The sequence below is a fragment of the Hypoxylon fragiforme genome (genome assembly GCF_022984875.1).
Source record: "Hypoxylon fragiforme strain CBS 206.31 chromosome Unknown GGS25scaffold_6, whole genome shotgun sequence".
In the NCBI taxonomy this organism is placed as follows: domain Eukaryota; kingdom Fungi; phylum Ascomycota; class Sordariomycetes; order Xylariales; family Hypoxylaceae; genus Hypoxylon; species Hypoxylon fragiforme.
In genome coordinates, this window is record NW_026054761.1 from 2,977,138 (window position 1) to 2,993,076 (window position 15,939).

Genomic DNA, 15,939 nt, shown 5'->3' on the forward strand with positions numbered 1-15,939 from the left:
GATATGTATACTCACATAAATGTACGAATATGTATGTATGTATTACATGTAGGTTATGTACCTAACAATGGATACAAACGAGCGCTGTTTCCTAGAGATTCTATCAATTAATAGTAATAGACATGCACAGATGTACTACTATAGTAGTTATATGTAGTAGTTACATAGTTGTCCCCCGCACTCCAACCTCCAAGGTATTGTACATTTGTACCGCTAATGTACATATGTATCTTTCGATCCCCGACATCTACCTGGTAGTGACCAATCAAAAGACGGAACCAAATCACCGAAAAGAGTACGTACTGTCTTTAGGCCACGTTTGCTTGGAAGGTCCGGCCAATAATTAAAAAGTTCACGACGAACATCTACAGAAGCTTCTTCCCCGAGTCTTTCTTTTTCTTCTTTCGTCGTTGAGCTCTGGGAGTTCTTTTCCAATATCACTGTCATCGTCCACCTGCAAGATAGAAGAGAACCAAAAAGATAACCAATTCATCAACCAAGCAAGCCTTGCTAGCTTTTCATCATGAAGTTTAACTCGGCTATCGCTGCTGCCATTCTGGCATTCGGCGTATATGCTGATGATGCCTCCAAGGTTGACAGCACCGAATCATCTTCATCTGTCGCCGCTGAATTGCCAACATTCACTGTAAGTGCAAGCGCTATGTCCTTCTATTACAGAAGAGAGAAAAGAAAAGAAGAGAACCCCCCAGAGAACCCCCACTACATACCTACCCTTACCTACACACATTTGTTCAATTGACCAGTTTTTCATCCGTGCTATGGGCCTCGGCTAATGTTTCCTTCTACAGCCCACCACCATCAAGGCTCCCTTCCTAGAGCAGTTCACCGATGACTGGGAGAAGCGATGGAGTCCTTCGCATGCAAAGAAGGACACCAAGGGTCAGGAAGAGGAGTGGGCCTACGTCGGCGAGTGGGCTGTCGAGGAGCCATATAAATTCAAGGGAATGGAAGGTGATAAGGGTCTTGTTGTCAAGAATCCCGCCGCACATCACGCCATCTCAGCCAAGTTCCCCAAGAAGATTGACCCCAAGGGCAAGGAGTTGGTTGTCCAATATGAAGTTAAGCTTCAAAGTAAGTCAATTGATCTAAACTCTTTGTTCGCCACATGATCTAACTTCCTACTCTTTAGAGGGTCTTGAATGTGGTGGTGCATACTTGAAGCTTCTCCGAGACACCAAGTCTCTGCACCAGGATGAGTTTAGCAACGCTACGCCGTACGTTATCATGTTCGGCCCCGACAAGTGCGGTAGTACCAACAAGGTTCACTTCATCTTCAACCACAAGAACCCCAAGTCTGGTGAATATGAAGAGAAGCACCTGATGGCTGCCCCGATGGCTACCACCTCAAAGCTCTCTGAGCTCTACACATTGGTCATTCGCCCCAACAACACCTTCACCGTCAAGAAGGGTGGTGAGTCTGTCCGCGACGGTAGCTTTTTTGACCAGTTCTCCCCGGCTGTCAACCCAGAGGAAGAAATCGACGACCCCGATGACACAAAGCCCGAGGACTGGGTTGATGAGGCCCGCATTGCTGACCCCGAAGCTAAGAAGCCAGAGGACTGGGATGAGGATGCACCTTTCGAGATCGTTGACGAAGATGCTATCAAGCCCGAAGATTGGCTTGATGAGGAGCCCTTGACCGTCCCTGACCCCGAGGCCCAGAAACCCGAAGACTGGGAGGATGAAGAGGATGGTGATTGGATTCCCCCTGTCGTTCCCAACCCCAAGTGCGCCGATGCCTCTGGATGCGGCCCCTGGACTAAGCCGATGAAGAAGAACCCGGACTACAAGGGCAAGTGGACTGCGCCTTACATTGACAACCCGGCATACAAGGGCACCTGGGCTCCTCGCAAGATCAAGAACCCCAACTACTTCGAGGACAAGAACCCCGCTAGCCTCGAGCCTATCGGTGCTGTAAGTATCTCCAACAATATCACCCTAAGTGCTATTGTGACTAACCTCATTGGTGTAGATTGGTTTCGAGCTCTGGACTATGCAGAGTGACATCCTTTTTGACAACATTTACATTGGTCACTCTGAGGAGGAAGCTGCCAAGTTCGCTGAAGAGACCTTTTTCAAGAAGATCGCGGCCGAGAAGGCGCTTGAGGAAGCTGAAGCGCCCAAGAGAGACGAGAAGCACTCGTCCCCCTCAGACCTCAAGTTCTTGGATGACCCCGTCCTCTACGTCAAGGAGAAGCTCGACCTGTTCCTCACCATCTTCCAAAGTGACCCGATCCAGGCCATCAAGTTTGTGCCTGAGGTTCCGACTGCTATTGGTGGCCTACTTGTCACCGTCATTGCCCTTATTGGTATCTTGACCATGGGAGGTGGTGCTCCGGCTGCCGCTAAGAAGGCTGGTGCTGGTGCCAAGGAGAAGGCTAAGGATGTGAAGGACAAAGCCGCTGAGGCTGTCGCAACTGGCGCTGAGAATGTCAAGTCTGAGGTTAACAAACGTGCCACACGAAGCCAGTCGTAGGTTCTAGTAATGGGAAGGGGATATCAGATGTGTAGGTGACATGGGAACAAAAAAAAGGACGACTCGTTTCGGCCTAATGAGTGAGGACTGCCTGGAGGTAGTCTACACTTTTATTACAAGGCAATGCTTTCAGTTTTGTGACTTCAAGTTCACTTTGCATGGCGTCGGTGTATATTACACAAACAAATAAATTTGGTTCACCATTAATGCAATTTCGTATTCCATGTTACAAAGAGACACGCACTTGTTTTCAGGTACGTGGCATGATTAGGTCATTGATCAACATATTTCAATTAAACATGGTAAAAACATAAACTAACTAACTTGTCATTTGTTCTTCTTCTTTTTACCCTTCTTCTCACTAAATACCAAACTATATTGACAAAGGAGAATCAAAAACAATGTGAATATTCCAAAACATTGAGCCGCTTATTCAACACAAAAACCTTATACGTCAGACGATGGGGAGGGGTTCTAAGACAGGCATGATAGGGCGTCTAGGCCAGGGAGTGGGGCCTCGCGGTTGTTCCCATTTACGTGGTTCTCGCGGTGGCTCTTGAGTGGTAGGAGAGTGCACATCCCTGGGGGCCTCGGCCTCGTGAGACGCCTGTGTGTCGAGGTCGAGGTTGAGGTTGGGGATGGAAGATGAGAGGAATCCCCTCCACCAAGCCTGAACATCCCGCTTCTCTTCCTCCGTGATATAGTTTCTCATAGACTCACAGCTCACACATCTAGCAGGCAGCTGTTTTGCCAGCTCGCTGTAGTACGGTTTGTCCTCGACGCTGTTAGCCACGGGGGGTTTCGCTTCTAGATTGGGCTTCTCGAAGCTGGGAGACCTGGGGCTGGACTTAGCTGAGGGATTGCTCTTTCTGTGCACAGCCACGGGGATTTTAGACGGTCTAGGAGTATCCTGACTCCGGCCCTGACTTCTCTGCGAATCTCCGCTCGGGCGTCCTGGGGCAGCTACTGACGGCGTCTCAGGCAGTGCCTGGAAGCAGCAAGGACACGTACGACCACGACGCTCTTTCGTTGGTGAAGAGCTTTGTGAATGTGTGTCAGGGGACTGCTTAAGCCCCCTGGCGGAGAGAATCGACGCCTCGTCTAGACTATCACGTCCATGTGACAGGAAGTTAGGGTGGACTCGCGGGGCCTTGGCGCGGCAGCGCTCGTACTCGTCACGGAGTTCTTGCTCTGTCAGTTTCCACCAGCATTGCTTCCGAGACTTGACTGGGTCAGAATCGGGTTTTCCAGCCCAGACTCTGCAACTCTTGCCCGCCTCCTGGGATTTACTAACCGTTGGCGAAGAAGGCTTCTTATTTGGTTGCGGGATCCTGCTGCGGTACCTGCAACACTTCGACTTCTCGGTTTGTTTCTGCTTCGCCCTATCCTCGTGGTGAAGTTTCCGGGGATTCTCCCACCGATCTTGTCCCTGTTCGCCTAGCGGGGGCTCTTGGTTTGGCAGCTTAGAGATCGAGAGACTCTGACCTTTGTTATGCCTCGGCGAAGACGACCTCTTCACCATCTTTCGTAGCTTGCCGAGGAGACGTGAGAAACTCATTTTGTGTACTTTTATTCGATTTCTTTGGCTAATCAAAAAGCTCTCTATCTTTATCAAGGGGGGATGATGACGACGATGATGACGTTCGTTGCCTTGGTCCAAAAGATTCGGCGACCTGGCTCATTTATATCCACGGGGAAAGCCGACTCTGTTAGAAAACAATCTTAAACAATCTTATTGTGTGAAAAAGACCGAGTCAATGGCCTTTATCGTTATACTTATCGGATACCTGTGCTTCCGCGAATTTCCCTTGTTTTATAACGCCTCAGGAGCATCCCAACAATGAATTTCATTGTCTTGAGAGTACTTCCTAAATTGCTAGCGAACAAGCATATTCTGGAAGAAGCCGCATTCTAGCCAGGTATATATGGTACTTAAAAGAGCATTTTCTCTGAAACATGAATAAACCAGGCGCGGTGGTATGTCTTCGTGAAGTACTAAGATGTGTAACTGAATTATGTATGTATATGAGCAGAGCTCTTTAACTGCCATATAAAACCCCCCTTTCCCCCCTCCCCGTCTCACTTATCAACATTGAAGGCACACAGCGGCCTTGTATCATAACAGTTGGGACAGGCTTTGGCATAGTAACCTTGGAACACTCTAATCCATGCCGTCCACCATGTGTCATGACTGGCAGCAAGAGTATACGGAATGCTGTCACGTTTCCAGAGAACTTGTCCACTGTCCCTCATACTACAAGCAACGGGATGCAGCCAAGGGCTTATTTGGCCGCATACTCCATAGTAGTGCCAAGGACAAGGAACACTGTGGGCATGTGATTCCTCACCATGGACAGCCAGTAGCCTTTTGCCATGACTGCACAGTTAGGCATAACGAGTTCCGGGCAAGATACGTAGGTGATGGGACGTTAAGAGTCTATCGGCCAGTCGTAGATGATAGCTCTACAGATCCATTCAAGCAACGCCGCGAACAACGTAAACAAGAAGCCTTAGAGACAGAAAGGTTAGAACGACTAGAACGTAGGCAAAACTCCCGAGAAAAGGAAAGATCAGATCGAGATCCCCAACCTAGAAATCTCGCACCTACAGACAAATCCTCTAGTGTTCCGATCTGGATACCTGAACTTTACGATAGGCAACAATCTCTAGCACGAAACGAGGCCTATGCTAGAATCGTAAAGACGGCACCGCCTGTGAGTCCTTCACGTTCGAGCAAGCCTTCGACTTCTCAACCCCTTCCTAGCAAAGCCAAGAAGGAAGAGACCACCGCACCGCGATACCGACAAGCTCCAAGTAGTAGACCCCAAGAACATAGTCGCTTTATCTATGTAGATCGAAAATGGGCCTACGAAAAACCACTGCCGCCGCCGCCTCCGAAAAAGGAGGAAGAGCCAACACCAACACCCCCTCGCCATACCTGCAGAAGGCTAAGTGGAAGCGGATCAACAAAATCCCAGGCAGAAGGGCCTCCTCCTACTACCCTGCGTCGCACGCCTATCCCGCGATCTAAGAGGCAGTCTAGTCACGCACGGCCAGTGAGCAAGTACACGCCTCTCCCGCGACCCAAGCGGAATTCTGGCCGCGCGTGGGCAGCGAACATCCCACGAGGCCTGACCCCAAAGTCCTCGCGTACAGACCTGCGGGCCACCGACGCCAGCAAGACCAGGAACGCCCCGCCCCTGCGGCGAAAGCCGGGACAAGTCCACCGAGCCTTCTACCGCAAAACACCACCCCCCGTGCCCCGCCTCGCACCGAAGCGGCCCGCGCCCGTGGCCCCGTTACCGGAGTACCAGGTTTACCTGAACGCGCTCAGCTTCGCGAAAAACTCGCCCCCAACATCAGAGGCCGCCGCCTCCACTGCTGCCTCGACAAAGAGGAAGGGGAAAGGGAAAGCGTCAGCATCAGTATCAAAGAGCAACAAAGTTAGGATGCCCTTTGGGCGAACCACCAACGCCACCACCACCAGTACTAGTACTGGTAGGAGGGGCAGTACCAGCAGCATCAGCAGCAGCAAGCCCAAGCTCGCGAGAGAAGGGTCTCTGCACAAGATCCTGCGCCGGGGAGCCATGATGCTGGAGCTGGAGTCAGCGCCACCACGCACGGCGACCCCTGACTCGGACATTAGTTTCTTTTGTCAACACTCGAAGCAGGTGAGCTTATATGGTACGGTCTACTAGGTCCTACCCCCTCCCCCTTATTTCTTTATAAAGGAAAACAAAAAGAAACAATACATAGAAAGGAAAAGAAAAGAATAACGAAACCAAAAAAAAAAGGGAACGATGAAAGAATACATCATATTCATCGTTATTACTTCGTTTAACACTAACTACTCATACTCATTACAACTCTCTTTCAGTCCTACAGGTCATCAGTAGGTTACCTTACCCAGCACTCACTACCTAGGCAACTGCCTAGCTAGTGTCCCCCTATAATTAACCCTTGGTCCGCTACCCCTTAACCAAATGGAAAATGCGGTATATGCTTACTTTGGTGTACAAGTGACGTAGGAATTGCAACAATTATCTTTCCTATGTTAAATTATCGCAGTTATATCTATATATATATGAGTTGTATGGGAATTATATATCACCTAGGTTAGATGCGTTCTACCACGTGTATAAGTGTATATATACCCACATACAGCATGTTTTTAAGAATTAAGAATTAATACAGACATTAATGTAAAAATAATACTCCGTTGCTCCATGCTTGCTTCACGTGAATCTTCCACATCTCATGAGGGGCTAGTTCAGGACGATATGCTATGGTACTGTCTCTCATTCATTTGGATTTCATATACATCCATAGCAGAAGTGAAGAGTAGTCATGAACCCACTGCAGAGTCCCTTAGTCCCTTAGTACTAAGCACGAAATGTCAAATTGTCAGCCTGACTGGCCTTTGCCGTTGGTTGCGATTTAGAAGCTCACTGAGCGTCGCCGAATAGGTTGCAAGCTACCTAGCCTCAGGGCTCTTCTTACGAGCTCACATCTAGTTAGATGCAACAAAGGATGAAATGGGATGGCACTAGCCGTCACCGCTTTGTCGTGCGAGACCGTCGCATACGCATTATCTTTTCTTGTCTCCTGTCTCGTCTCGTTGTAGTTCATTGCGCTTTCCCATTCTTTGTAGCCTTCTCTGCGTTTTTCTTTTGGTGATACTTGGCGATTTCGGCATTAACCGCTTTCGCGACGCGGTCTTGTAATTCCCGCCTGTAGCCGAACTTAAACAAAAGCTCGAGCCATACGAAAAGGGGTGCTAGGAAGATAGCTTGAACTAGGTTATCCAACAAGGCCGGCGCCCGACCCTCGAACCAGTGCCCCATGAACTGAAGCAGCCAACATGTTATATTCACGGCAATGGCGACGCGATTGGTTAGGGATGGGTTTTCGGAAAGGGCAGAGTTCGTAAAGGCGGTGGCGCCGAGACATATGAAAGCCAAAATGGTACCAGCGACAGGTTCGAGGAGGACGTATAAACCACCCCACAGCAATGCAGCTAGGGTGCCTAGGTTAAGGTCGAGATGGGATATCGTCAAGGCCTTGGGTAAGGGGATAAGTGTACCACTGTTGGCTGCCTGTCGTAAAGGAGTCGCGGGTGTTAACAAGGTCCAAGGGCAAAGGGCACAGAATAGGGGGCAGGTTAACAGTGCTGGAGGCTAAACGTACTAATGTGAAGGCGGAGAATAGAATCAAGGGGACGCATATCATATGAATGGCGACATTGACGGAATTGCGATGGTAGGCGCCATACTAAGAGATATTTGGTCAGTGTTGGGTACTAATATTATTAATTGTTACAATTTATCTCGAAAGAAATTAGACGCACGAAGGTAAGCTGCCTTTCTAGGTTAAGGGTCATGATCGGAAGATGTGCCTAGGCTTGATGTTTGGTGGTTGAGGGGAATAAAGTAATAATGAAACAAACAAGAGCGTGTCTTGACGCGGTGGGATGATGCAATGGGACGATGGTAGGTAGGTACAGGTTAGAGGAAGAATTGTGAAGATTATCGTGATGATGGAGGTCGAAGTATAAAGAAAGCTTCCCTTACAGACATGGGACATTGCACAGGACATGGGGGATTAGAATTAGAATCATTGGATTAATAATTTCAAACATAAGGTTAACTAGCTCCTTGTTCTTTTTTTTTTACTAATAGTACATATGTACACTAGTAATCGCCTGTTATTAGTGGCACACTTGGTGGCACATACAGGTACAGTACCTTAGAAAGGTTCAAGGTTCAAAGTTGTGCATGTGCATGGGCTCATCTTTTACTTGTTCGGGAAGATAATGTACATATTAACTACGCAGTACTGGAAGAACATTCAACATTGAAGTTCTTGCACGTGAAATGTACAAATTCACAGAACACAGATATAATATACAATATCCTCGATGATGATATTATATTATTCAATGATCCCACACGTATAGTAAATAAATAACAAAACAATAACCAAAAAAAGAAAGAGCATCTACTCAACAGACACATTATGATGAGAGTGGGATTCGAACCCACGAGGGTTACCCCACGAGGAAGTGATGTCAAGGTATACCTTAACCTCGCGCCATGGACCAACTCGGCCATCTCACCATTGTTTTCTGATTTTCTTATAGAAGTATTTCTCTCTTCTTTGTCTTTATATTCTTATCCACCTGTGTGGGTAGATGGTGTGTGTGTAGGGCTGCTACTAGTTAACATTGAAGTAGACTAACCTAGGTACGAACAACATTGAAAGTTGAACAAAGTTGAACAAACACCTTTAGAAGGTTATGTAGCTTCCCGATGCTGTCATTTGGTAGATGGGGTATTAATGTCAAAATATGTTCGCAGAGCCTCAATCGAATCTTCATACACAATTGCAGATGCATACTATATATATGGCATGAAAATATCAATACCCGACATATCAGAATTCAAACATTGGAGATTGATGAGGCTCTTACAAGTTACTGTTATACCTACATGTAGTAGGTACAGTACTACTACCTAGTAGTTAGTAGTAGTAGTACAATACTAGGTACAGTGTCATAAACGGTACCTACATCATTGGGTAGGTACACAGTACGGCGCTAGTACTAAGTGCGTAGATGTGGATCCAAACCCCCAGTTCCCACATGCAGATTTGCACTAACCTGTTAAGTAAAGCACCTTCAATGTTCTTCACTAACGCGCCTCTTCCTTTCATCTACATGCTCTCAACTTTACTTGAAGCAACACTGATTTTCCCTCTTCAATCCTGTTGCCAACCGCGCATCCATCACAGCAGGTCCACTAACTTCATTCTTTTCGTGTATTTCTTGACACTCTTATGATACCCTAGATTTTCTTATTCTTCTCCTCGCCTTTCTTAGATGCGCCCGGCAGCTCGACATTCAGCTCCGTGCCACTTCAGCCTGTACCCGTACCCACCCACCACCGCCAGTTGATACGAGTCCTGGCTACAAAACACCATCCAACGATTCATCAAATATAACCATACGGCAATCGCAGCACATATACGTGGCGAAACTACTGTGCTAGCACTTGCGGCACGATCGCACGCGATCAAGATCCTCCGACCGCTCCTACGACGAGAAGCAGCACGATTAGATCAAATTAACTAGCAGTGCTGCTGATTCCGAATAACCAGTTACCCGATCCAGTATCACCCGAAAAAAATCCTGATTATCGCATTGATTGAACAACCGTCACGATGTTTTTTCTTTATAACCTTGAGCGACGCGTTACGCTCCACCCTTCTTACTTCGGTAAGAATATGCATGAGCTGGTGACTGGCAAGCTCTTGAAGGATGTCGAAGGCACATGCACTGGAAGTTATTATATCATCTCTATAATGGATACTTTCGATATCTCTGAAGGACGAATCCTTCCAGGAAGTGGCCTGGCCGAGTTCACTGTCGGCTACCGTGCCGTCATCTGGCGCCCGTTCAAGGGAGAGACGGTAGGTTTGCTTTCCTGAAAACGGCATTTCTTAGACTATGCTGACTTAGGTAAGATTGATGCCATCGTCGTCTCTGTCAACCAGCATGGCTTCTTCGCCGAGGCGGGTCCCCTCCGTATATTTGTCTCGACCCACGTGAGTTTCCCACTGAGACCCTGGTAATTGCTATACGAACTTACAAACTCCATTAAGTTGATCCCCCAAGAAGTCAAGTGGGATCCGAATGCTACGCCGCCTCAATTCACCAACAACGATGATACTACTATCGAGGTCAATACCCAGGTCCGTGTCAAGATAGTGGGAACTCGTGCCGAAGTCGGCGAGATCTGGGCTATTGGTAGCATAAAGGAAGACTACCTAGGGTATTACTCCTCCTTTCCCCTCTCATTCATTGTAGCATCTATACTAACAGTCCGATCTCCAGCACCCTGCAGAACTAGACGAGCCCGGTCGTATATAGACCCAAAGGTTCTTTGTTTTGCTTGGTGTCGTCCTTGCATTTGAGGCAGGACAATGTTCACGTCCATGGATAGCATACAGTCCATAGGATACAGACGGGAACTCCTAAAGACAGTTGGCCTTGATAATTGTAGTGCTCCATATGCACTTCTATATGAGAGCAAGGTAAAGTCTCGGACGTTTGTGACTTGTGAACTTGTACCTGCCAGGATATTAGTCGTCTTCATGGCTACTAATAATCTGCAACAACCATGACGAGAGATTCGTCATTATATCCCAGGGAGTACATACATGTGTATGTGCATTTGAAAAGATTCACATGAATAATGGAATCAAAAACAGACACTGATTTCTATAGCATTTCGGGAATGTCATGTCTCTTACCTGGTCAGGGGCCATAGTTTCCACATCAAAATACATGAAGGCTATTGGCTCTCTCTCTCAGTTGACTTTATTCTTCCTATCCCATAGCAGCTTATGTGACCCCAGGTGCTAACACCAGTAAGAAATTGGTCGGCCACTAATCATTTCTAAAAAGTAAATTTGCGTGTGAGAATGCTGTAAGCTACTGGAGAGGGCGGTTGATCCACCGAGAACCATGCCGGTTCCATTACGTGGAATATCATCAGTGGTGGTAGCAAACAACAAGGCATTTGTGACTTTTCTACTTATACTTGGTAGGCATCTCGTTTCCTTGTCACTGGAGATAGAAGAACTCTGGCTCTTTCTCTATTCTCATGTTGTGCTGTGACATACATAAACCCTAAACCTACCTAGGTACCTATATATGTACCTTAGGTAGCCACACAACCACCAATAATCTCAACCTTTCGCCTACTTATACTAAGTTATGTTAGACACAATCCATTTAAACTTAACATTCTCTGTAGTAGGGACGATAGACTGTCGCTATGAATCCTCTATCAAAACCAAAGTTCATCCGCCCGAATCTAGTTCGAGTCTCCCTGGAGACCTCTGCGCTTGAATATATTTCGCGGAAACAACGGGATGCTAGACAAATTATCTACTGTCTCGAGGTGCAAGTTTCTGTTCTGGTCGCGAATATAGAAAAGGACTCTCGATAGAAAAGACGACTGGGTTGAGTTGGATAGGTGCGGGTCATTTCAATCTTCGATGGGGAACGACGCCTCAAAAACGGGTTCTACACCTGCCAATACCGACGAAAATAGACACGAGTCCTCACAAGAGCCCTCTCTTGCCTCACTCCCAGCTTCTCTAGATCAAAGCACCATGAGCAGGCTAGAGTGTAAGCGATATCAGGTACCTATTGCCATCACAACAACAAACACAGAAGAATTAGCGAGAGCGAGCACAGGAAGATTGAAGGACCTCGAGCATCACCGAGATCCCATCGACACTACTATCAACGGCACTCACACAACAAACCTCAGTAGATTACCGCAAGATAGTCGACAACTTGAAAGCGTCTTGGGAAATATGTCGGAAAGGGATGGAGCTATCTCCACAAGCACCGATCAAAGCCATCAATCCCCTGAGTATCGAAGGGAGTCTACTACGAGTACCCAGGAAAATCCTAGTACATATGAGAAGAGAAGCCCACGCAACGGAAAGTACCTAACAGTGCCCAACTTATACCAAGATCGCGAGCAGCCTAGGTGCCCGGCGTGCAGATGGACGCTGCTCGGCAAGCCTTGGACTTCGCCGAGCCTCCCGATTATCGCAGTCACGGATCTGAATGGCGTGGTAAGATACCCCTACGACCACATGTATTATACGGATGAGTCGGATGAGAGTGACGATTCGGATGTTTGGGATTGAGGGTATGTGACGAGGTCCGTTTAGGGAGGTTTTTTTGTCATTGTCCTTGTTCTGGTTGTTGGAAATGTTGGAAAAGGGGACATTTCGCCGTCGACTTTATGATGGTCAACAAATGAAGGATTGGCCTTATCGTTACGGTGTCAATACTCGAATATCGTACGTGCTAGGTTTGCTAGAGATGGAATTCGATAGTCTCGAGGAGATCCTAGATAAATGTACGAGTCGGTCTACCTAGGGTTATGAGGCCCCCTGGGTTACCTCTCGAGAAGGATGGCTTCCTATGGTATCGAAAGATAGAGAGCAGTTGAGCAGTTGAACATTAGAAGTATTGGGATGGTCTTTCTACAGCTTGTATGATAACTGAATGGATAAAACAATAGAGACAAAAAAGACAAAAAGACAAAATTCGTTGCAAGATAGGTACCTAACAAGAATGGGGGAAGGAGCCATCTACTATGTACACTTGATGCTTATCTGAAACGACCAAGTATCTTCATTAAAGTAATAACAAACCTTAGAATATTAATGATGTAGACTCAAAGCTTAAAGTACATCTACCCTATGGAGCCATTCCCGTACCCCGATTTGCCCGTCATCTTCGGGCACTAGGTAGGGCAAGTCTTGGCCTCTCCCTTTTAGGCCCCCTTTTCCCTTTTCCCTTTTCCCTTTTCCCCCTTCCCCCTTCCTCCTCCCTTCATCAACCCTAATTATGTAGTTAGGTAGAGGTCACCATTATCATTCGAGATCATACTGAAAAGTCCAGTACTGACAAACGGCGCCTTCATTGCCTTCACTACCATATCGGCGATGGACTCGGTTTAACTATTGTCTCCTTTAAAATGCCTAGGCGGGTAGCAAGAGTAAGATTTCAAAAACGAGATTATCATTAGCAGCAAGCAAAACAGGGAACAATAACTCGCCCCCAATAAGATTAGAACACATTTCGGTAATATTATGCGAGCTCTCGCGACGGAATATCTCGGCATAGCCCTGCTCTACAGGATCACCCCTACCCATGTTAGGAGCCCAATATTGAAAGGCTGCGACGATTTGGATGGCCTCGACATCGCTCTCTCGACACAAGGGAAGGGAGATTTCGTTATACCACTCACGAGATATCGAAATACCATGTACCTACATTAGGGTTCGAAGAGAACGAGTCCGCAGATCTAGCCACATTATCCGTCAATATACTACACGCACTCTAAGAACACCGTAGGCTTGTTTTCTTCATCACTGCCTCAAGAACCACCAATGCAACACATATGCATACCAGAATAAACGTAATGCCACGCTGCAACCCGAAATGTTACTATCCGTCGATCTACCTATACGACTTCTACTTTGTTGGGCGATAGAAACGTAATAGTGATGCAGATGCGGGTCATCAGCTCATTTTCTGACCAGCAGGATGGAGCATATCTATTTCATGTTAACTTTATATGATCTGGTTTCCCCTCGATTCTCCGCCATCCCAGGAAGCCGGGACAGACGCCAAGCCTAACAGAATTATCGCGGGAAAACTAGGTATAAAGGCGGCCCGCACCGCACTCGTGATTCGATATCAAAGTGCTGAAGATCGATCTGTCGGGTTCAACTCATGAATCACAGATCGAAGGTGCATAGCGCTTAAACCCCATACAATACAACTCTACCCGCACCCGAACTTGACAGATTAGGAAGACCGGACCGAAGACTGCTCACTCTTTTTGATAAACCCACTTCAAGTCAAAAGATGACCTGTCATGCTTAATCCCGTGACGAATAACTGACTTGTATCTACCACCATTGTACCTACCGTTGTACCTACTGTTGTACCTACCAGTGTAGCTACATGTAGTCGGGCTCCCATGTGATCAGGTGAGACGGTCGAAAAGGGGCGTGCTATGCTAACATAGGTTGCATACTAGGAAAGGCTAATGGACCCGATGGTTTGGAGCCGCATTTGACGAGACCAGTGGAACAAATCAGCGTCACGCTGTTGGTTGGGTCGTGAATGCAACGGCTTACTGGCAAGGGTGCCCTTGGCGAATCCTACGGGTTTCCACAACAAACTGTACAAGTACATTGCATAGTACCAACCTGCCATCCTAGACTTCCCCAACCCGCTCGCCGTTCTAAAATCCAAATGTTGTTGGCATTTCCGTTCACTATACCCTGTGCCGTCCTGTACTTTTGGGGGTTCACCAATGCGGCTCCGTTCTATATGACTCCGTATCAACTACCTTTCCCATCAACACCTACCTACCTCACACTAGCTTATACTCCACCCCTTTCGACTTCGATCTACAACCGTTCTCCAAGCCACCTAAGTTCTGAGGAGAAATTGACCCGCCTACCCCATCACCAATATTTCTAGTGGCTTCCATCATCCCCAGGGTCTCCATGATACATGGCGAGCTTTCATGATGAAGAGGGCCCACATTATCGCTGGTTGTACATACTGACACCCATTTTAAGGCTATGGTTGGGGTACTAGAGTGTGTGGGTGTAGGATCTGCTCCTATCCTATGTCGCAATGCTGCCTTGCCTTTCACCAGGATGACCGACATTGTGGTCTGGGTTAGCTCATATACCGAAAGTCTGGCCACTCCGCAACCATCATTCCAAACAACTCGTAGTAAAGTCTTTACGAATATCAACTGAATGTGAAGATGGAGGGGTTTTAGCCCGACCCCCTTATTTAATTTCGGGCCAGTTGTCACGATGTAAACTCTTCATCAGCTAATGCATGGCGCCATAACGATACTTGGCGGGATGCCAACATCATAGAGCTTCTCCACGTCAACAATAAGAACCGTCACTTGCCTTGATAGCCTTTAGGGCCTATAAAAGTAAGTATCGTATTAACATGTTCTGGGAGGGGAGGGGCTATATTCAAGGTTGACTCTTGTTAGTTCCCCTTAGTGATGTAGTGAACCCGTGGTAACGAAACCCATACCTGGCCACACCCAAAACAACAGAGTATGTTCTGCGTTGTCATCTGTGAGCCGTGGATGCATGATTATAAGCCTTCGACATTCTGTCTTTCTTCTAAAGAGGGGACTAGGGCCGCCTAGGCTACATAAAGCATGTCGGTGGAAAGTCGGCATCTCGTATTAGTTGATACGGCAGTGACTATACTTCCAAAGGAAAATCTACAGGAAGTTCCTCCCATATTGAAGGCTATTAGGGGGGTGGTCGATGGCAAACTAAAAATCATGTCTGCCCTGTTAGATAGGAGAACTACTGGCTGTCATACGTCTAGCGAGTTACACAGTCACATTATAAAGTTGGCCTTGGCTTTTGAAGGGGAAATACGAGTCTTCTATGATTCAGAGCATCGAGATCGGGTTTCTCATGGAGAGTAGTTAATACTTGTTCAGGCATACTTTTCCCTTGAGCAAGTGAAGGGTGGGGGGCTGCTTACCACACATATCGTTCTCCGTCGAAACAAGCTCATGGCTGCTACTCACATGCCAAGGGTAAGAAAAAGGGGGGGTAGTAAGGAATGGAGAACAACCCCTTCTAGTCCCCAAAAAGCAAATCATGCACCAGTGATTATATCCTACTCGGCCCATAAGTTACGTTCATGTAGCGTGGCTTGACCCTGTATGCAAAGGACGAGCAAATGAATCTTTATGTTTTGCTTTTACTCGGAGGCAAAGGCTACATATGTAGCCTCTAACGCGTTACATATCACCCACTGTGACCGAAGTCGATAGTTTTGTGGTACC

At 47.2% G+C, this 15,939-nt stretch overlaps 6 protein-coding genes and 1 non-coding gene across 7 annotated transcripts; 4 read left to right on the plus strand and 3 right to left on the minus strand.

Moving 5' to 3' along the window:
- The first annotated feature begins 240 nt into the window (after positions 1–240).
- GGS25DRAFT_496958 (calreticulin precursor) lies at positions 241–2,704 on the plus strand. The gene is made up of 4 exons (XM_049261571.1): positions 241–646; positions 810–1,092; positions 1,151–1,935; positions 1,994–2,704. The coding sequence occupies exons 1-4, from the start codon at positions 524–526 to the stop codon at positions 2,495–2,497; spliced, it is 1,695 nt and encodes a 564-aa protein (XP_049116053.1). The 5' UTR covers positions 241–523; the 3' UTR covers positions 2,498–2,704.
- GGS25DRAFT_496960 (uncharacterized protein) lies at positions 2,620–4,265 on the minus strand. Its single transcript, XM_049261572.1, has one exon. The coding sequence runs from the start codon at positions 4,053–4,055 to the stop codon at positions 2,952–2,954; it is 1,104 nt and encodes a 367-aa protein (XP_049116054.1). The 5' UTR covers positions 4,056–4,265; the 3' UTR covers positions 2,620–2,951.
- A 412-nt stretch (positions 4,266–4,677) lies between these two features.
- On the plus strand, positions 4,678–6,195 carry GGS25DRAFT_532719 (uncharacterized protein; the record flags this gene model as incomplete). The annotated part of the gene is made up of 1 exon (XM_049265613.1): positions 4,678–6,195. One exon carries the CDS (start codon positions 4,678–4,680, stop codon positions 6,193–6,195), a length of 1,518 nt encoding a protein of 505 aa, XP_049116055.1.
- A 327-nt stretch (positions 6,196–6,522) lies between these two features.
- On the minus strand, positions 6,523–8,176 carry GGS25DRAFT_496963 (DUF962-domain-containing protein). Its single transcript, XM_049261573.1, has 3 exons — positions 7,845–8,176; positions 7,685–7,768; positions 6,523–7,593 (listed from the first exon to the last, which is right to left on the minus strand). The coding sequence occupies exons 1-3, from the start codon at positions 7,875–7,877 to the stop codon at positions 7,123–7,125; spliced, it is 588 nt and encodes a 195-aa protein (XP_049116056.1). The 5' UTR covers positions 7,878–8,176; the 3' UTR covers positions 6,523–7,122.
- Positions 8,177–8,513: 337 nt separating this feature from the next.
- Positions 8,514–8,613, minus strand: GGS25DRAFT_t71. The gene has a single exon. It is a non-coding gene; the product is annotated as a tRNA-Leu (tRNA).
- Positions 8,614–9,140: 527 nt separating this feature from the next.
- On the plus strand, positions 9,141–10,932 carry GGS25DRAFT_496967 (RNA polymerase Rpb7-like domain-containing protein). The gene is made up of 4 exons (XM_049261574.1): positions 9,141–9,964; positions 10,019–10,099; positions 10,157–10,326; positions 10,389–10,932. The coding sequence occupies exons 1-4, from the start codon at positions 9,716–9,718 to the stop codon at positions 10,402–10,404; spliced, it is 516 nt and encodes a 171-aa protein (XP_049116057.1). The 5' UTR covers positions 9,141–9,715; the 3' UTR covers positions 10,405–10,932.
- A 277-nt stretch (positions 10,933–11,209) lies between these two features.
- Positions 11,210–12,722, plus strand: GGS25DRAFT_496970 (uncharacterized protein). Its single transcript, XM_049261575.1, has one exon. It carries the CDS (start codon positions 11,558–11,560, stop codon positions 12,221–12,223), a length of 666 nt encoding a protein of 221 aa, XP_049116058.1. The 5' UTR covers positions 11,210–11,557; the 3' UTR covers positions 12,224–12,722.
- Positions 12,723–15,939: the final 3,217 nt, after the last annotated feature.